We start from the raw sequence: 21,486 nt of genomic DNA on the forward strand, positions 1-21,486 counted from the left end.
CCACGTATAGTGTTATGCTTTTTTTATACAAAATAAATCAAAAGTTTTTTAATTATCCATCACTTTATTACAATAGTACTATGTAACTAGTATGACATTATGACAATGTTTAATTGGTTGTTTTTTTACATTCTGCACAATTACATTCTGCACAATTATGAAGTTATGAAGGGAGTTATTTTTTATCAAGACATGTCTTTTAACTCACACATAAAGCAAACTACAAGGACTGCCTATTTTCACCTTCGCAATACTGAGAAAATAAGAAACCTTCTGCATCGAGATGATGCAGAAGAACTTGTCCACGCATTTGTTACCTCAAGGCTTGACTACTGTAACTCTGTGCTTTCAGGCTGCTCAAAAAAAATCTCTTAAGTCTCTCCAGTTAATACAAAACGCTGCTGCATGTATACTGACTAAAACTAGCAGGAGAGATCATATCACCCCTGTTTTAGTAACGTTGCACTGGCTCTCGGTAATTGAGAATTGATTTTAAAATACTTCTTCTTACATACAAAGCCCTTAATGGTCAGGCACCATCTTGTTTTAAAGAACTCCTTACGCCATACTGTCCCACTAGAACGCTACGCTCCCAAAATGCAGGGCTACACGGGTCTCTACAATGGGAGCCAGAGCCTTTAGCCATCAAGCACCTTGGCTGTGGAATCAGACCCCTGTCTGTGTTCGGGAAGCAACCAACATTTCCATATTTAAGAGTAGGCTAAAAACTTTTCTTTTTAGTAAAGTTTTTAGTTAGGGGTGGTTTTTCTTTATTTTGTGAGAAGGCTTATAGTTTTATGAATTTGTATACATTTTAATTGTCTATTTTATTTTATTTATTATTAGTTTTATAACTGGGTATTTTATTGTTGTTTTTTAATGTGTGTATCTCGTTATGTGTTGTCAGCCTTTTTTTATCCAATTCTGTAATCTTTATATGTCTCTGTCTTCTGTAAAGTGTACTAGGACCACACAGCTGGTGATTTTACACTTTAAATAAATTTGACTTTATTTGACTTATGACTGTCCGGTCAGATAACCAAAAAAACATGAGGATAATTTTTGTTCCCTGTTTTCATTGCTGACAGCTTCTAAACACATTCAGTGCACTGCTCTCATGAAAAGGCTGAAAATACCCACAAAGTGACCTTGCTGTTAACGCTTTTGCCAGGGAGGCTGACACCCAAACCCCCCTCCAAAAAACAACAACAAAAAAGAACAGCCTCTCTCCTCATCCATCCCCATCCATCCATCTGGCCACCTATTCGTCCAATGCCACATCCATCCTCCTATTCAACTCACACAAAAAAAAAACTCCTAGCAAAGGAAGAGAGGCACATACAATAGAGAAGTGCGTGGCAAGCAGGAAATTGAATGTCAAGGAGCCTTGTTTGCTCCTGATGGAGGTTTGAGGGTTAGCCTGAAGGGGACAGAAAGACAGAGAAAGAGAGGCTGAGGGAAAGATAATAAAACAGAAGAAGGGAGTGAGAAAAGTAAGGAGAGAGAGAGGGGAAGATATAGGGATAATAAAAGACAGAGAGAATACAGATGCAGAGATACCAAGCAGCAGATGGACAGAGAATAGAAAGGCCATCACAACCAAATGTGCTATTGGTGGGATCTACAGTTGAGAGAAGGCCTCTCATAAGCAGCCATTCATTTCTGGCACAGAAATGCCAGGGACAGTGAGAAGAAAATGTGACTTTTCTGAAGAGAGGAGCATTCGAAGTATTCCTCAGTGTGAGAGGAGCTAAGTATGAATGTATGTGTGTGAATGTGTGTGAATGTGTGTGACAGTCTGGTTTCCACAGCTGGCTCTATTAATCACACTCCAGGGGGATGCAGGTCTGACTGACTGACGTACATCCATCTCCACATGCACAGACACAAACACACATTCACATGAGGACGAGACGGTCCCGCACACAGACATTGGCATTCATAAAACACTGATTAGCAATACAGAAAGCCTGGGAGAAAAGGAGCTGCTGTGTATAACAGAGGGAGAAAAACAACAGAGAGAAAAACAAAGGAGAGAGGCAGACAGACGGACAAAGAGACAGGGGGCAGAGGACAGAAGTTCAGTGAGCTCAAGTTGGAATGAAAAATGGCTTTGGGAGAGGAGGAGGGTGGCAAGTCGAGCGCTGTGTCCTGAGTACACACTGAAAAAATAAACAAGAGCTGAAAAGCGAATTGGAAAAGGAGCCAGTGAGCCAGGTCAATGTGTTTGGGTATAAATATCCCAATTAGCATGGTGGAGCCGTTGCTGGGCTCTCAGACGCAGCGTGGCAGAGCCGGTCTAATTACTGGCTAACTTGACCAATTATTCCACTGTTTAACCAGGCAGAAACTAAATCACAGCACCTGGTTATTTAGACACACTGGCTGCCCTGACAGTCTTCACGCCATTAGCTGTCATCTTCAGTCATTGTCAACCTCCTCCTCTCTCTTCTTGCATCTTCCTCCTCATCAACACTCCTTCTCTTATTGGACGAGTGGACAGGGATGTAGCCAGTTTTGACACAAATGAATTTTCAAGATAGACTGGCAAATAAACCCCAAATGTATACGGTTCATTTATTGTCTCAATTTAAATGAATGGCTTATATAATATGTATTTTGGATTTTAAAACAAGTTACCACAAGAGTCTACAGCCGTGCAAACAGCTCTGTGAGGCTGTAGGCATGGTGACATTTTGTTAACTTGTTGTGTGTAGCAGTGTTGTGTGTATGCTTCACCATCTTATTTTATCATGTCACCATGCTAAAATACACTAATTAGCATTACACGAGGAGTAAAGCTGAGGCTGATAGGAATGTCCGTTTAACAGGTATTTGTATCAGACACAAATGTGTTGGATTAAATAAAATTTTCACCAAATAATCATGGTGCTAGCTGAGTCAAAGAATCACCACAGTGATTACAATTCATCCTGAGAGTGACATGAATGTCTGTGCCAAATTTCACAGGACATCATCCAGCAGTTAAAGATAAAGATAAAAAAACAAATCACTTAAAAAAACAAATGCATCAAACTGCTTGAGACAGTGTCATGAATTTCATGAAATTACTTTTTAAGGTACCAAGTAGTGTCTAAATCAAAGGCACATTCTGACTTGATGTAAGGGGCAGACTAAAGTTTTGGGAATTACCAAGTTCATTAAGAATCATCTATTGGGGGCTATAAATATCCGTGACAAATGTCATTTTAATCAAGCCAGCAGTGCTAGAGATATCTCCCAAAGAGTTGGACTGACCAGCCCAAACAAGTGAATGACTGATTGACTTTTAGTCCCCAGTGACGTTAATGTTGATGATGATGACGACAACGACGATGATGACATAAACATGGTCTGTATACAACCTCAGGTAAAGAATTATAGTAATGAGGAATCATTGCTGCTATATCACCACAATCATAATTTGTTTTGGTAATTAAGTTCCCCAGATAAGTACTTACTAAACCTCCCAGTTAGTTTCTCAGACATCAAGATGGATCTGTCATAAGCTCCGTCTCAAACCTCCAGGCAACGCAGAGTTAATATTGAGTTTCAGTACCCAGATGATTTATTCATAATGCATCAATCTTTTCTGCCTGTTTATGTGTTTGTTTATGGATTTACAGTGTGTTGCCATGCGTGAAATAGTTTGAAAAAGAATAAACAATCAAATCAAATGAAATTCATTAAGTTACGGAACACTTGTTCTTTCACCTTTTTCATTCATTTCTCTGTTTAGTCCTGTGCATTCTCACAACCGTTAACACAAACAAACACATGGATAGACACATTCATACACTCACCTTCTCAAACACCACACACATACACACACACAGCCTCATATGACACCACCCCAGCTTGCTGCAGCTATATGTATACAAAAAGGAAATCTAAGCTTTTCTTTTTTGGAGTAATTTCTCTTTGCTTATCTCCTGCTGTTAAATTAGCGATCGATCATTTGCATGAACGTTATTTGAATTTGCACATTGCATAGATTTACTGACCTGATTCGGGGCAGGCTCCCTTGTAATCTGAGGCGTATCGCATTACGGGTAAACTATATGGCCCTCAGTTTGAGAACATATCTCTACTAGCTCTATGCAATTGTCAAGATACCAGTCGAGTCGCACGTGTGACTTTCTTCCACATATCTTCATGACTGTCAACAAATGGTGTTTGAATTTAAGAAACTTTAAGGCACTCTGGCTTGATATTAGATCAGAAGTCATCAGAGTTACAATTCTGTCTCGATACTAGCTTTGGAAACTGCGTATTACATATGCTAGTTATGACTAACATAGAATTAAGCACCTGTTTGATTGGGGAAATAATTGCGAGCTTCAAGCCCAATTCTGCTAGCAGAGGGAGAGGCAGGCAGGGTCCAACAGTAAGTTTCAGAGATGGTTGCCAGGTTGGCAATCAGCAATTGCCAGAATAACAGCCGTCTTTTAATGTTTTATAATTGGAGAGATAACGGCCCAGTGTAATTACACCCTATATATCAATAATAAAAACATATACAAAGATATGCTTAAAACATTCAATTACTCAATTCCATTTTGCACCTGCTTCAGCTCACTTTTTTTCTTCTGTTGATAAGCTCTATTTGCTCCCAATGTTTTGATGAAACTACAACTTGTCTTTAATTCAGTTTTAGCTCTCAGTGGGTTATCCTTTGTTGTTGACAGGTTATCACTAGACTATTTTACTCCACACTTCACTTTCAGTATTTATTTCCGGCAGAGTAAATCAATGCAACAACTGTACTCTTATATGCCCCAGTAAAATTCTACACTCTGAGCATTGGATACATATGAGAAGGGCTCCCTAACAGTGGCAACCACACCAAACTAAATGATTGACAGTGATCCAAATCTTGCTTCTCAGGGCAATTGTGAAACTTACTGTTGAGTTTTGTGGAAGTAACGATAGAAATATTAAATAAAAACTGAATTGTTTTTACAATACAAGTGAAACAAATGTTTCTATCTTCAACATTAATTGTATTATATCTGCAAATCAAGCACCATATTATGATATTGCAGCTTGGGAGGAACAAAACAAATGTGTTCAAAAAATTCATTACAATTTTATTAAAAGTTAATTACAGAAAAGGAACAGCAGAGGTTTTGCAGTAATGTATGGCGTTTATTTTTAGTCATAAGTTGTGAGCGTGTAAAACATGCTCACGAGCAAATTATGTTATTCTACACGCGCAAAAAATTAACCTTCCCACGCGCACGATACAGTACTCGCGCACAAATTCAACAACCGAGAGTTGTACAGGTTTCTGCGAGCGAGCGCCTGGTTTGCTCTCAAAGGATTTCTGCTCGCTCAGCTGATTTCTGCTGCTCGAGTCTACACGACTTTTGACAATTTGGGGGCGGAAACCAAGGAGGGCACTGACCCTCTTATGATTGGTCACTTTCAACGTGATCACAATCAGAGCCCTTAAATAAGAGAGTTACGACACTCCCATTGACTTCTGTCGGAACTGTGAATGCGGAAGTGACGCGGGTGTCACGGGGCAGCCGATAGTTCCAAACACTGAATAGCTCTGAAAACATCATGATTTATCGTTGTCAGGTCTCTTGGGGAAAACCGCAAGCAAGATATAGGTATTGTTATACAATTAAGTTTCTTAAAGAAACTGATTTAGATAAAATATTTTTCTGTTTTGTTTGTTTATTTTACCGCTTAATCTCTCGTTCCACACTCCAGTCCATTTGGTGGCGATAATGCACCATTAAACTGGTTTGCCCACCGCCAATAAACACAAAAGAAGAAGTTTCAGCGCTGTATCCCATTCATTGTGGTGTTCATTGGATTGTGTCCGATGAACCTACGCTCGCTGGTAAGTTGATGAAATGACTGACATTTTAACCCATCAACTGACCTCTTGTGAATAGTGGTATTTTATGTAGCCAGCTTTAGTTCAACTTTAGTTTAGTTCGGAAGATATTAACTAATTTCATTAGATTCTAAGTGCAGCTAGCTAACCTGAGCAAAACTTCACTGGCTAAGTTACCATAAAGTTAACGTTACTCCCTGTCAGTTTGCCGACATCTACTTTAAATGTCAAGTTATAAGTGTACGTTGATTCGTTGGCATTCAAAGTTTATCTTCGGTTATAAGAATTATAGTAGAAGTTAGCAGCACTTAGTGGCTGCCGTAGTAGTAACGTAACTTTACTATGAACTGGTACCGTTAGCTATGTGAAATAGATAACATGTCGAGCTTGTATCTAGCAAGGTTGTTCCTTGGTTAACGTTAATTCAGTCATTAACGTTACACACATTGTTTGTTGGACAGTGCATCGGCTGATAAGATCAGCAGCACAAAAAGTAAGTAACGTTATAACTGCAGCAGATAACGACTTCATATGTTTTTCTGTTGAAGAGGCTGACATATGAAACCATCGGAGACTGACTTTAAAGAGTGAGCTGTTATCCACAAAGGATCCAAATATCAACGAGGTATGTCCCTGTCAGAAACAGCTCTCTGTGTTGAATCAGTGCCTCTGAACCGCTAGAACTGAATATTTTAACCTTCGTGAAGGTAGGATTATCGCAGGACTGCATTATTTTTAGCTCGGTGTACCTAATAAACTGGCAGCTAGATCTGCTTATAGGCCTCATAGAAACGTGCCAAACTTGTATATTTAAGAGTAAGTTGGTGGAGTGCAAATACCATGTCCAGCCAACAATAACCAGGACAAACTTTCTTCCACATTGATGCAAATATGAATATAGTGACATGAAACATACAAATAATTTGAGCTACGGAGGCATTTACACATCCTTTCAGCTGCTGGTCTTACTGTGTTGAATGCTCTTAGTGGCCTTAATAGGTACACCTTTACAATGTAATGCAGTTCAATAAAACAGCTGTGCCATTATTTAATTAAATTTACACATATGAGCATAAATGTGTAAATTTAATTAAATGTTTAATACTGAGGTTAAAATTAAAGGGTGTTTTACTGAACTACTTTGTGTTGGATATGAGGATTTTTTTCTCCTCCCTATTTACATGTATTTATAATGTACATTACAGGGCCAGAATATCAGAAACTCCTCTAAATATAATGCAGCTCAGTACAACACCAAAATCACCAAGTATGACCTCAGTGATAAAACATGTAAGTGAATTAACACTTCTATGTATGTCTGTGTAAATAAATCCTGGACAGTACAGGCATCATAAAAGCATAATTCATGGCTGAGTTGGTGTAATTATTACATTAGATTGTATAGGTGTACCTAATAAAGTGACCACTGCAGACACAAGTCAAGGTTTTCCCTGTTGCTCCTCTGGGATGTGGGGTTGAGTGTGGTCACCCCATAGACTGTATGGGTCACCGTAATCAATGGGCTAGCCTGCCACCTAAACTACAACAAATCTCAACAGTGATGACCAACAACCAACCCTCTTCTGGTATTTAATATTTGGTCATTAAATTCAAAGAATTTGCAACAAAGTAGTAGTACTAAATATGACCATTTTATTAAGGTGTAAAGGAACTTGTCTTACAACTTTTAGTCCACTGAAATACCATGAAAAAAAGGTTATAGTTAAGTAATATCAAATTCTTTACTGGGGCACAGAACCAAATAACCGAAATCATGCCAATGTCGAGATACAACTGGACCTAACTGTGTACTCTCACTTCTGTAATCTCAACCTCATGAAATTATTTTTTTTGGCTTTCCATGTATATTATAATTATAATTTATATTATAATATTAAAATCAATGCCTTAAATGTATTAACCTTGTATTAACATGAATTAACACTGTTTCATCTTTCTTCTCCCTGTTATTTCCAGCAGCACCAGGCTCGTGTCTCCTCAAGAGCTGGTCTCATCTGGGGCCTATGACCTGATCTGCTTCTGACAGTGGAATGTCCTCAACAAAAACAACCTCATTTACCCTCTCCCTGTAGATAATATATAATAAAGTGTTTTGTTGAATGCAATTGGTTGCCTTATATATTTTGCACTATTGACCAAACGTCTCTCTTGACTTAAACTGAGCAGCTTCAGTTATTTATTGATATTCAATTGTTGGGGATGTTTATGTGTGTCTTGACACAATAGTACATTAGGACATGTGAAATACAGTAGACTAATTATATATATTCTGCATATGCAGTACATTCTATGCATGTATTTGTGTGTTCCGAGGTATAGTTTAGCCTGTGTTTCGGGAAGGATAAAGGGGTAACGTTACAATAGCTATTTTAAAATAAATTACAAAGCAGTAATTATATGGATTGTATTTAGGAACAGAGTTATTCACTCAGTGGCCTAAGCATCTCTGCAGTTGCATTTCAACAGATAACACTGCTAATGCTGTCTCTCCATCCTTCCAAAGAAAAAAAATCACTACTGTAAGTACAGTTACCATAGTAATCAATGCACATTATACGAAAAGTGCTGCAAATATAGTCTGCTGTTAATGTGCTGTAACGTCGCACCTCTTCCCTCCAAAATTAACCCCAAACGGATAATGATGCTTTCCCGACTCCCCAGAAGAAATGGTAGGCTATCATATGTAAGTATAAGGTTGGTAATCAAAACACATTATGCCTTAATATTTATCCGAAAACTGCTGCAAATATAGTCGCTGCTGGTGTCTGTCCCACCTGAAAGTGGTTGACAGCGCACTACTGAGAGCTGCATGGAGCACGTGATTTCGTGGCAGCGAGATCAAAGAGTGTCGTAACTCTCTTATTTAAGGGCTCTGGTTGTGATCACGTTGAAAGTGACCAATCATAAGAGGGTCAGTGCCCTCCTTGGTTTCCGCCCCCAAATTGTCAAAAGTCATGTAGACTCGAGGGAGCAGAAATCAGCTGGGCGAGCAGAAATCCACTGCGTGAGCTAAACACCACTCCGCAAGCAGAAGCACACTGTGCGCCAGCAGAATTCCACTGTGCAAGAGTTATCCTTTGAGAGCAAACCAGGCGCTCGCTCGCAGAAACCTCTACAACTCTCGGTTGTTGAATTTGTGCGCGAGTACTGCATCGTGCGAGCGGGAAGGTTAATTTTTGCGCGTGTGGAATAACATAATTTGCTCGTGAGCATGTTTTACACGCTCACAACTTATGACTAAAAATAAACGCCATAGTAATGTATCGTGGCTTTATTGTGGCGTGCACCTCCGCGTCTAAAAGTGAAGCCCAATGCGGAAGTGCCATAAACCTTGCTAATGGGCAGCAGGGGGCGACCCCACTGGTTGCAAAAATAAATCAGATTGTACAGACGTCTGACAAAAAAAACCCCTACTTCTCACCTGATTTTTTACCTCAGTAAATACTTTCACAATGAGTATATAGTCTCAATCGCAGGCTTCTTCAATATAGCATGATGCTCATTTAGTAAATGATGGTACCGTTTAGAATTAAACAGATGATAAAGGTAAGATGATAAAGATGATTAGGGCGTGGCTTTCTTGTGATTGAAAAGTCACTACTACGGTGACCAGGAAGAGCAATGTGTATCCCTCAACAGCTTCACCTTTTCTTCCAAATATGGTCACTTCTGATTCCAAGACACAGAGATGTCGACAGCCAATATGCCTAACGCGAGGCATGGGTGGCTAGGTCCACTTCTTTTATATAGTCTAAGGTATCAGGTGAGAAATGAGAAAGGGATAGAGTGACCAGTAACTTCAGTATTTTCATCAAAACCACATGAATACACACGCAAACACCTTTCATCTACGGCTTAATAGATCTGTGATCTTTAAACTTGTCATCTGAACCTCCGATCACAAAACTACTCACCAGCTTTTTATAATGCATGTCCGGCCCTCCACTCTCCAGCCAGCCAGAGTAAACAGGCAGCATGTCACAGACCCATACTGCAGCTCTCTTTCTCCCTCTCCCTTTCTTAAATCAAGAACACTCAGAGAAATGACAGTATATTTTAGTAAGGAGACAGACTGTGACACAGGAGTCAGACTTAGTCGCCCTCTGGCAGCTGCAACAGGTGACTGAACTGATTAAAAATGAGAATAATAGCCGAATCTCATTTGTTCCTGACACCATTAAACAAACATAGCCCCAAATCCCAATGTTAAAAGTCAAGAATAAATACTGCGCTCACTCTCCTCAGAGGACAATAGCTAGAACCTCACCTTATTTTAATTACAAGCTATTCATTTCATCCACATTGGTTTTAATTATATTTAAAGCACCATATCCAACCTATAAGGAGTTAATAGAAGTTTTTACAGTAGCTGTCCTGAAATGGTCCTGTTTGGTCTTTTGTGTTTAGTTTTGTGTTTTTATTTGGTTGAGGAAATATAAGAAAAATTGGGCAGTTAGCCTGAACAGCAACAGACACCAAGCTGGCAGAGGCAAATAATTTGACTTCATTATTAAAACAATGTGAGCTTTCTGGCTGCACTGTAAAAAAAAATAGTTGCTCTTCTTCTGTATTCCTAACAAAGCAGACCTGCAGTACAATACTGCACTTACTGTTTCCACCAGTAACCACAGGAATCACACCAGGAGTGAAGTCTTTAACAACTTTAAACAACTTGCCGTAGTTTTTGCTGAGGCTTGAAAACTTGAATCATGATTATTTACTCAAATTTAATCACATCACTGTATGCACCCATTCATGTGTTAGAGGGATCCTTTCAGTGGATGTTTGCAGTGACCCAGCTGTGTCATTTCAGTGGCTCAGTCCACAGACAGGCAGGCCGGCCTACCATTGACACAGAGGTATTTGTGTGAATCTACACAGACAGAGGAATATTTCATGCATGATTTGAAGTCAAGCTGCTGAACGAGCGTTGTGGCCTGCGTCACCAATTCACAGCCAAGTATGTTGTTGTGCCTGGCCAACCTTGTTCTTACACATACACACCTAGACACAGGCTTTCAGTCAGAGTTTTCTCATACACACACACACACACACACACACACACACACACACACACACACACACACACACACACACACTCACTCAGTATCACAACTGGCAGTGAGCATGAGCCTCTGCATGCCGTCTGTGAACACCAGCCATTTGGGTCTCTTTTTAAGTAGTTTTATTTTCTCTGCTGGAAGATCACAGAGACTAAAGTGATAGCTTTGAGACTCTGTTGCCCAATCTAAAGTGCGTGAAGGAAATGTTTGGACAAAGAAAATAAATAAATAAGCAGGCAAAAGTTGCCTGTTTGTTCAATTTCTGTTGTCTTTACTCTGGGAGAAGCAGAGAGCTTTTGATGGGATATAAAAGACCCGTTGATGTGTTGCAAAAATGTTGCAAAGGCAGTATCAATTAAAGGACCTGTTGTGGCTCTAAAATGGGTGACAACAAGCTATCACAGTAGAAATCCCATCGCGAGAGGAGATCAAGCTTCCAGTTTGTTTGCTCATTCTCTTCCTTTGCCTTCGTATTTCCATCTCTTTGATTAGACCTTTTTAAATGATCCAATTCATCGCACCCTTTTTACTTTTGCTACTATACTATGTAAATATATTTTACCTCATTTCCCACGAATAAAAGATTGTGTTTGTCTTCCCGTTTACCCTACACAAACCCAAATCCCTGTGTGCATAAGTTCTGCCTCGCCCCATCCTGCCTGTGTCTCTTCCCACCTCTGCCTCTTTATCCTGCTCCGAGAGCTGGTTATGTGTGTGTGTTGTTCAGTGTGCAGGGAGGGAGCAGCTGGAGCATCTGCAGTCGTCTCCTCTGACAGCAGCACGGCATATGGCAGGGCGCTGTGAAGGATGGGTGCTGTCACCCGGCAAAGTGCTTACCCACCGACAAGAGAGGCAAGCCGCACTAACACCATGAGGAAGAGGAGGAAACAGCTGAACGTCAGCACCCCACTCATTTATTCTCCCGCCGCCACATCACTCCAGGAGGGACGCAGTGGAGGAGCCTTAAAAAAAGACCTCCGACTAGCTAGCAGTGGCCAAGACGCCAGCTGAAATGCAATTCTGTAAATCGCATCAAAGATCATCTATGTGCAGAAAATAAACCAATCGAGACGAAAAACTGGCTCACTTTACAGTTTACACATGCAAGCACTAATTAACACATATGTGCTCATCACCCATATGTGTCACACAGAGATGATTGGTTACCATACAATACATAAACAGCTTTTTCCTCTTATTTTGCCCCACATGAAAACGCTGTGTACCACTATACCACAGAGGCAATAGTTTCTTAAAAAAGTACTTACTGCTGAAATGTACATTTAAGCTTTGGAGTTGAACATTTGAATGAGATGAATATTTCCAGCTTGGGTGTAATTTTCCTCAAAGACACGGTGAAATGAAAAATAAATTTTCCAAGTTCTAATCCTGTGTCCGGTATATTCTAAATATCAAATATATGTAGTTTTTGAGTATTTTAATATCAAAAGCCCTCTTTTTTTCTCTTTTTTCTATTATGTTTGATGACTCATCTTAAACTTGGGGGCATATACATACATTTATAAAATCAAATTTGATAGACCCATTATGTATTATTTATTATATATTCCATCCATCAGCTTCTGGGTCATAGTAACTTGCAGAGTGCTATCATAGTAGGAAGTGTGTGTTTTTGGATTTTAGTTGCAAAAACATTGTTTGCATTTGCAAAGAATATAGTTATGGTCGTTTCACTAATTTCTCCCTCCTCCCGCTCCTGATTCAACACGGGTGAGCATCTCACTACAGCGTCATATCATCTTGTACTTGCTCAGCCACACCCTAGAACATCAAAAGGATCTGATTTAAATGCCTCTCATACCTAAACCCCTCCCATATATTCTGTTTCCGTCAGAAAAAAGTCACATTACTGAAGATAAAGTCTAGCTGCTTCTTATGATGTTTTAAAAAGATGCAAATGTACGCAGCAGCTCATTACCTTTTTATATTCAGTCTATGCTCATTACACAGCTCTTGGACTGGACCTGGTACTGAACCATAAAGGCGACCTCTGAAAGTGAAGGAAAGCTCATAAGAGCAGTTCAGAGAAAAAAAGTTACTATTACTCAAAATATTACTTGTAAAATTATACTATTATCTTGAGTATATATCTAATTATTAATACACTATGAGGCTATAAAAACCTTAACGGGAAACGAAAAAGGAGATGAAGTATAAGACAAATCAAAGACACACAAAATATACACAAGGTACACACAGCACCGCAACCGGTGTAGGGAGGGAGGGAGGGAGAGGGAGAGAAAGAGAGAAAGAGGAAAAAAAGGGGCTGGTGGAGGTGGAGATGGTGTTGAAATGGATGTTAATACATGTAAATGCAGCCAAACGCACACAAAACAAGGAACAGCAGGGAGTTTAGTTACAGTCTGAAGTGATTTTGCAGTTCGACACAAACCACAACATCCATCCACTATCCCTTTATATTACTGTCAGATATCATGTTCATTAATAATACCTTAATTGCTTCATTTTTGTTTCTAACAATCAGTTTTATGTTAGTGTTATATACAAATCTATATTTAATGCATATTTCTTTCCTCACTACAGTCTTTCTTGTGGCTCTTTTCAGAGGGCGTGAATTCTTCCAACAAAACTGACAGCTGCAAATAACATGACCTCAGTAAAATGCAGCAGAACATAAATTCAGCCTCTGTCAACATGTCACCTCCGTTTGTTTGTGTGATCCTCCCTTAAATGTATGTCCAATGAGGAGAGATGTGCAACTTGCAGACACTCGCACAAATGACATCTAAACTACAAATCCCGCCTGGTCGTCTGCTTGATAAAAACAGCATGTGTTTGCGCTAAAGCTGCAGTAAAACCGTCCCTGTCACCTGTTTACTGAACTTTAAAAGAAATCACCAAGTGAAAACTCTCATCCCCCCACAACTTAATTTATGTGTAAATCAGAAAACAGACAAATTTTCTCAACAAAGAAAAGACAACATCAGTCCATATTGATAAAACAATATATCAGCATAAAAGGAGGAAGCACTTCTTGGATCTGACTGCGATGTGGCTCAAAACAGGTGCTCCTGATGAACAGGTAGCGAATCGATATCCACAAAAAACAGAAAAGGGAATGAATTCCCAAAGTTAAAACTTTTTATTTATTATACTGGCTTCATGACTAAGAACAACAACAACCCACATCAACTACATGTTGGATTCCTCTGGGTCAAACAATCCCACCCTTAAACTTTTGAGAATTTATTCACCTCTTTGTGGACATCAGTATATCAGTATGTAGTAATAATTGAGTATTAATTGAAACAGTACGGTGGGTATAGACAATATGATATGGTTTATCCTGTATGTTGGTGCTAAAGCCACAGCAGAGTGGGGAGGAATACACACACTCCTCTGTGAAATAAAGCAAATGTGTCCGGCAGCAGTAGCCCTCCGACTCTCCCTCTGACGGGCTAAAGGTGGACCACTGTGTTCCTCCACTTTTCAGCAGCCAATTTAACATGACTGACAGTTTCACCGAAACATCTCCCTTTCCAAAACGACCCCTTCTTTTCCCTTTTGTCAGTCAAAACAGACTTCCAGACTAGTAAACCTTACTGTGTCTGTTAACACGGTTCTGCCTGCAGGCAAATCACGACAGCACAAAGTTGTGAAGAGTTTCCGGGAGGCAAAGGACCCCTGTGTGTGTCTGGTATTAGTCTAAAAACTTTCAGAGCATCTGCATTATCTATAGCATGAACAGCTAGATAGCAAGGGTCTGACCTCAGAGCAAGAGGTTACCTGCTGACAGGAAAAGAGAGAGGAGAAGATCTAACCTTCTTTACCTCTGCATCTCATTAGAGGAGAAACAAAATACGATATAACCATTTCTCAGCCACATGAAAACATATCTGTAACAAAATCCCACCCAAACCATTTTGGCCTTGTTTTTTTTTATCCTGTATCATCTTTATTTTTCCTCTTAGTTTGTTCTTCACCCCCGTGGCTCGTTGCCACCAAGTGTGCCCACTTTTCTTGAGAAGGCCTTTCTTCAGTCTCGTCTTGCTGTGCCTCTTTCCACTCCTTTTTTCTCTCTCTCTGTCCCTCATGCTCTCTTTTGACAGCTAACGCAGCACCTTTAATGGGAGCTATCTCCTCATTAAATATCTGCAGGTGTCTGCAGCGCTTTGGCAGGGATAGAGAGAGAAAGATAGATGGAGACAAAGAAAGAGACGAAAACAGAGAGAGCAGTGACTAGTGTTGTCCAGGCCCTTTCCAACATGACATATAGCCTGATTCCCCATGCTAAACTTGAATAACTTATGTCTCCAGAGGCAAGTGAACCGAGCACAGGGACCAAGGGTCAGGAGGAGAGGGTGAGCCAGCATCCCCCTCCCACAGTGATCTGGCTTCTCCTCATAGCCTTTTCTTTGACACTCTACTACACAGAATAAGAGAGGAAGAAAGACGGGAGCCGAAGGCATGCAAAGAGGGAGGAAGGAAAAGTAGGCAGGCTGAGCAGAGGGGGGAGACAAGGGACAAGGGGGAGAGGTGAGTTAGGGGAAAAAAGTAAGAAACTGTGATGCTCAAAGTTGGAGGCAGCAAGAGATGAAAGGAAAAGGGAAAAGAGGCGGAGGAGATTGGGTTTGAATGAGAGATAAGATGGAGGGGAAAAAAGGAAGTGGAGGGGATGGGAGAAGAGAGAAGAGAGAGGAGGGAGAGAACTGGGCTCTGGGGCGATGGGGCTCTCTCAGATGCAGGACGAGACCATCTGGACGAAAGCAGAGCCAGGTCTCTGACGGTAAACACTGGGCTTCACTTTCACATGGAAAAAGACCAGGAAAATAGATTCAAACACCCGTTCCGCAGTGTCTTACCACCATCCGCCCAAAACCTAGCTCTGCCAACCGTCCAGCCCACGTGTCGGTGGTAAACGCTACCAGACCTCACTATTGGCAATCTCATCATTTACTGCACACATCATCCCACTTCCAGACTGTCTTTTTTTCTATAACACACCCAAATGTTTTATAATTGATTTTCAAATACCGCTGCCTGTCTATACATCAAGTAAGGAAAAGTATGAACTCTGTAGACCTCTCAGGTCATCTGGAGGTGTTCTGCTAAATTTTTACAGAGGTTAAAAAATGGCAAAACTTACGTTATTATGCTACACGCAGGTGGAGAAACCAGTACCTGAGAGTACTTTTAAAACATTTTTAAAAATACAGACAATGTTCCCTGCCTGTAATATTTATCTACTTTCTACTCTCATTTAATCTTTTTCTGTTGTACACAGTTTTTATAGCAAACATATTGATTTTAACTTTTGAATAAAATGTGCTATATAGATCAGGTTTGCCTTGCTTGTTCATCAGCAGAGCTGGCTAATTACCACAGTACAACAGATATTTCGTGGGAGGAAGTGGCCACCGAGGACTTAAACCAGCAACCCCACCTCCTCCCCTTCAGGAGTGTTAGATGAATTCACTCTTCAAGGTAACTAATGCCTCTCTCTTCCAGCTCATTCTCTCCAGCAAACAGTCCCATCCTCAAATTACGTCCCGAGGAGACACTCCTGCACAAACACACACAATATATGCATAAGATACTCCTACATACACACGCACACACGACTCTACCCCCCATCCCACATGGCTCTGGAGAAGCAGCACTGCCCCTCCTACCCCTCTGTCAATAAGCCCAGTTTGGAAACACTTTAAACAGACTTGCACATAGCTCCTCTACAAAAAGGGAAAACTTCAAGACATGCTCTCCTCCATACCCGCAGGGTTAATTAGAATTGTTTTAAACAGCCACTGCCATGCTTTTTAAACATTTATGGGTGCATGCATTACAGCTAAGGCATTAACATATCCAGAAAGTTTAACCTCTTCTCTGCTCCCTGGCTCCATTATGAGGAGCAGAGGGGAACGAGGCAGAGGACAGTTGACCTCTGCTGCCCCCTGTGTTACAGCTGAAAAACAACAAGGGAATTTTCAATGAGGAGCAGCAGCCAGCTTTGGATCAGAGGAATCGGGAGCCAAGCCACCATGCGGGCTGAATGACAATCAGCTTGTATGTTAGTGATGGGAGAGAGATCTAAACCCAGAGGCTATGTAGTACCAATAAAAACATACATTATTCACTAACAGGGACATACAATGAGCGGCAGTGTTGAATAAAAAGATGAGTGAGACAGGAATTACAGTTGTGATCACTCCAAGGCAAAACCACAAAAACAAACAATAAATTTAGATATTTCAACAGTATTCATTATTTTTACATTCTATTAAGATTATACATTTTGGGGTAATCCAAGTGGTTTTACTAATGTACACACAACTCAGTATCCTCAAACTTCACAATTTAGAATTTTAAAGATTAATCATAGAAGTCGTTATTTGTCTGCAATGTTTAAATATCTCATTTGATGAATAATAATTTTGATCTTGCAATATAATCAGGGTTATTCATTTTGAATGTGCCTGTACTATACTTTTTTGAGCTAAAAGATAAACAAAGTGTGAATTCTGTTTAACAAATAACCTGAGTTCAGATAAACTGTCTCAGCCTTTACCTCACAGAAAAGTGTTAATTTGTCATCGGGCAGCAGACCGTTGGCCTCATCCAGCAGGAAGTCCCTCCTTATGAACTTTTTGAAACCCCAGTCCTTCCCCTGGACAAAACGGTACGCTCTCTGGCTCTCTGGAAAAGAAAACACAAGGACAAACAAGGAGAAACAAGATTATTTGGAGACTTTCACAACATGATTAGGCTCTGCGTGTGTGAATGTGTGTGCGAAACAGAAAGTTTGTTATGAGTCATGGCCATAAGCAGCGGAGGAACAATGGCGAAAGAGGCTGGGTGCAGGAAGTATTGCCTGCAGGGAGCTTTTAACACTTCGGAAGAAAACAGAATCTCTCTCTCTCCCTCTTTCACTCTCTGTATCTTCTCGCTGCCACATAAAGACTAGTGGTAAACATGAGACAGAACTGCTGTGCCTCTTTGGCCAAGAAGTGAGAAATTGCAGGGATCAAAGCAGTCCAATTATCATGCGTTTATGGAGTGCCAATTATCTCTGACAGTGGCAGGAAGGATTCTGTAACACTCAGTTGCACTACAAAGACACAGGAAAGGTGCTGGAGTTCTTGTGTGTACAATAGTCACACTGTGGGGGTGGTCACAGCTATCTACAGTCACTTAACAGTCACAAATGCTCACATACAAGGTCAAAAGATAATAACAATGAACTATGACTACCACAGAGATCACAGCAAATTAAAGCAAATTGCAGATAGAAAGGAAGCAAATCACTAACACGTAAATTCTTCAAGTAACTGGAGCTCCGTTGGAGGGATGTAACACCATTCTTTGGAGGAATTACATCATTCGCCATTTTGTTAATGAGAAGAAAACGCTTCCTCAGGCACTGCTCTGGGATTTCTAAATGTATGGAGACATATTTTTCTATTCCTATCACGGTAGACATGCCTCAGTACCTGATGAAGGTAATACCTTAAGGCTGGCTATCTCTGTTATTATGTATTCTGTCCTGTAAGGCATCAAATAATGCAGGAAAATGTACCACAAGCTACAAAAGAACCACTAGAAACCACTTCATTATTCAAGTCTTTTCATTTCTTTGGCAGATGTCATCAAGCCCTATACACATGATGTTAACCTGCATTTGGATGATTGGATTGGATTGTGAAAGAGAAGAAACACAATCCAGGAGCAATTCCCCAAAACACACCAATCCAATCACAAAAAATCACCAGAAGAGGTTGTCCAATGCTCATTTGGCCATACTGTGTAATAAGTGTAAAAGCAATGCGCAGTCTACATACAGTACATCAACTACATATATGTAAATGAACATTTGGCATGAAAGCATTTCATATATATATATATATATATATATATAACATTACATTAAGACAGGACAACCTATATCCATCCACAATCTATATTCAATTCATGTGGTAAAGCCAGATTATCAAAAATCTGACTCTTCTTTAGACCCAGTTAAAGGGCATAAAGTAGTAAAAGACTCCTATTAAAAGGTGACTGAAACAGGCTATGAGCTAGTTACCACATCCCAAGAGGCCATCACCTCACGTTCATATATCTGCCGTGTGTGCACACTACATGTGTTTAGCCCCAGCAGTTCAAACAGATTTCTCTTCAGTCTACTGTTGCGTAGAGATCCCAACAGGAAATCTGCTGACAGATCACAGTGGGAAGCACTAAGATGAAGTGTCAATGCTGCTGTAAGATCCTCTATCAAATCCCCTGTTTGGATCCGAGGGAGCAGGCAGCCAAAGAGGGGTTTGGTAGAGGAGTGCAGTGCATATGCAGTTATTCCCACCACTGCTCATGCAGGGGGTCCTTCACTGTAATCCCCTGCCTCTAGAGACTGTGTACGCAAAGAAGCTGACAGAAATCACTATGCAAATACACACACACACAAGCATAAGCATGCATGGAAGCCAAAGCACAAAAATTACAAATCTATGCATTCTGCTTTTTCACAGCACTCTGCTTTATTCATTGTTCTGCCACTGTGTAATATAGGGGGAGTGTCAGTGTTTTCAAAAAAGACAGAGTTTTTCATACCAAAGATTTCTCAACCAAAGCCGAGGTTTGAAAAGAGAGTCAAACTTTTGTGGCCGGCAATAGGCTTAGTACCTGGATCTCTCTCAAGGGTTTGAATAAAGTCTTTCACTACTGACTTTCACCCACTCTTTCATGCCCTTTAAACATGTTTGATAAGACCTAGCATGAGAGCCACAGCTGAAGTCCCGAGGCACATAATCTCCTTGTGAAGTTGTGTTATTTGGGTATGAAACAAAACTAGCAGTGATGAGTGAGGACTTCCCCAGTGGCAGTGGTATCTAAAGCTAAACTCGGGTGTGAGGAGAGAGGTTGGCAAGAGAGTGAGATGGAGGGAAGTAAGCCAAGAGGAAGAGGTGAGAGGGAATGCTGAAAGAAGCTCCAGCAGAGGGGAATGGGAGAGAGAGGTGCGACTTCTTCAGTGCTTACACATGACAGTGAGGTGCCTTGTGTGTGTGTGTGTGTGTGTGTGTGTGTGTGTGTGTGTGTGTGTGTGAGAATGTGCACATGCATGCAGTGATGATAAGGGTGTGTGTGTGTGTGTGTGTTTGTGTGTGTGTGTGTGTGCTGAGCTCAGCTAATGCCATGCTGCCATCTCTAGTGGGGCATCAGAAACCTGCAATGGCAAAGAATCAACTACAGGTCAGATCGCTGGAGTTCACTCTTTCAGTGAGCTGGCCAAGGTGGCGGGAGTGCAACCACTCTGCCAGAATAGCAAAAAGAGCTCAACATTGGTGGAGGGGGGTCGGTGCAACTGAGATATCCAAAGGGAAAAATGTGAGAGATGAAAAAGACTGGAATGGAAAGAGAGATTGACAAGTGTAGACAGGAGATCGTGTTAAGTGTCAGAGCACACTTGTGATGAGGACATATAGATCTCAATAACGAATGGGGAAATGATAATGGAGTTTGTGTGAAAAGTCACAGTTGCAATGTAGACGTATAAGTTTACCATGCTGCGATGTACTTTGATAGTTCCCGGCATTGCAGAGTGAAGTTTCTCACCCAAAAAAAAAAAAGACTGAAGGTGATGAGGAAGGTGAGAAAAATGAGGTCTGAGCCGGAGACAGTCAGAAGAGGAGGAAAGCAGGAGCAATGCCACGGTGTTTAAGTGAGCAAGGCATCCATATTCAGGCAGTGGGCTCTGGGGCACAGTTGGCACACAGAACGAGAAGGTCGCCAGAAGACGAGCTGGCATGTAGAAAAATAACAGCCGACACAGCAGCCAGAGTCAACATCTCTCTTCCTGTCTGTCACTCTTTTGGCCTTCTCTTTCACACATTCAATTTTACCAAAATCCCTACCCTAACCACTACTCACAACCACCAACAGACCATACTCACACCCATTTCCCAAACTCTCAAAAAGAATTGCTGTGAAAGGACAATTAGCATAGCCACTTACTCACCAAACCACAGTCTATACAAGTGTATGTTTATCTCACTAAAATCTAATTTAAAACTTTATTCCTTCATTCCTACACACTGATTCACATTGGCTGGCATAAAGCAGACATATACACATATAAACATGACATATAGTCTTTCAGAGATGAAAATCTAATCTCTATTGAAGATTGAGCTCTATAAGCTAGTGTCAGCACAAACATGCCTATTGACATTCTTTCTACCGATGTCAATACCATCTGATTATGTAAGGACTGACCAATAGCTTCTACTCTATTAGCCGTGCTCCACTCACCCACGCAGAATGCCTGATCACTTCCATCAGTTACCGAGGGCAGCAGACTCTGACAAGCTCAAATTCAGAGCTTCAATTAACTGAAACAACAAAAAAAACACTCTGAATCTCCAGCTACAAAATATAGAAGCAACCCACACCAAAAACCTGCTGTAACTAGACTCTCCGGCCAACTCATACACACAGAAGCTAGGTTAGCCTTTGGCTACAGCACAACAAAACCACTGTCTGTAGGGGAGACTTAACAAGAAGACTATTTGAATACAG

General features: G+C 40.7%; 1 protein-coding gene across 7 annotated transcripts in view; it reads right to left on the reverse strand.

Annotated features, from left to right (window-relative positions):
- The window catches only part of LOC119893448 (speckle type BTB/POZ protein), a 122,035-nt gene that overhangs the window by 47,726 nt on the left and 52,823 nt on the right, over positions 1-21,486 (reverse strand). For all 7 annotated transcript variants that reach the window (XM_038705671.1, XM_038705645.1, XM_038705652.1 and 4 more), the window contains one exon: positions 17,483-17,610. In XM_038705671.1, the coding sequence (XP_038561599.1) occupies positions 17,483-17,610 (128 nt within the window). The remainder of the gene's footprint in view (positions 1-17,482; positions 17,611-21,486) is intronic.

Source organism: Micropterus salmoides, unplaced genomic scaffold (genome assembly GCF_014851395.1).
Source record: "Micropterus salmoides isolate LMB-PRFRI ecotype aquatic unplaced genomic scaffold, ASM1485139v1 Ms_hic_scaffold_10, whole genome shotgun sequence".
NCBI lineage: Eukaryota > Metazoa > Chordata > Actinopteri > Centrarchiformes > Centrarchidae > Micropterus > Micropterus salmoides.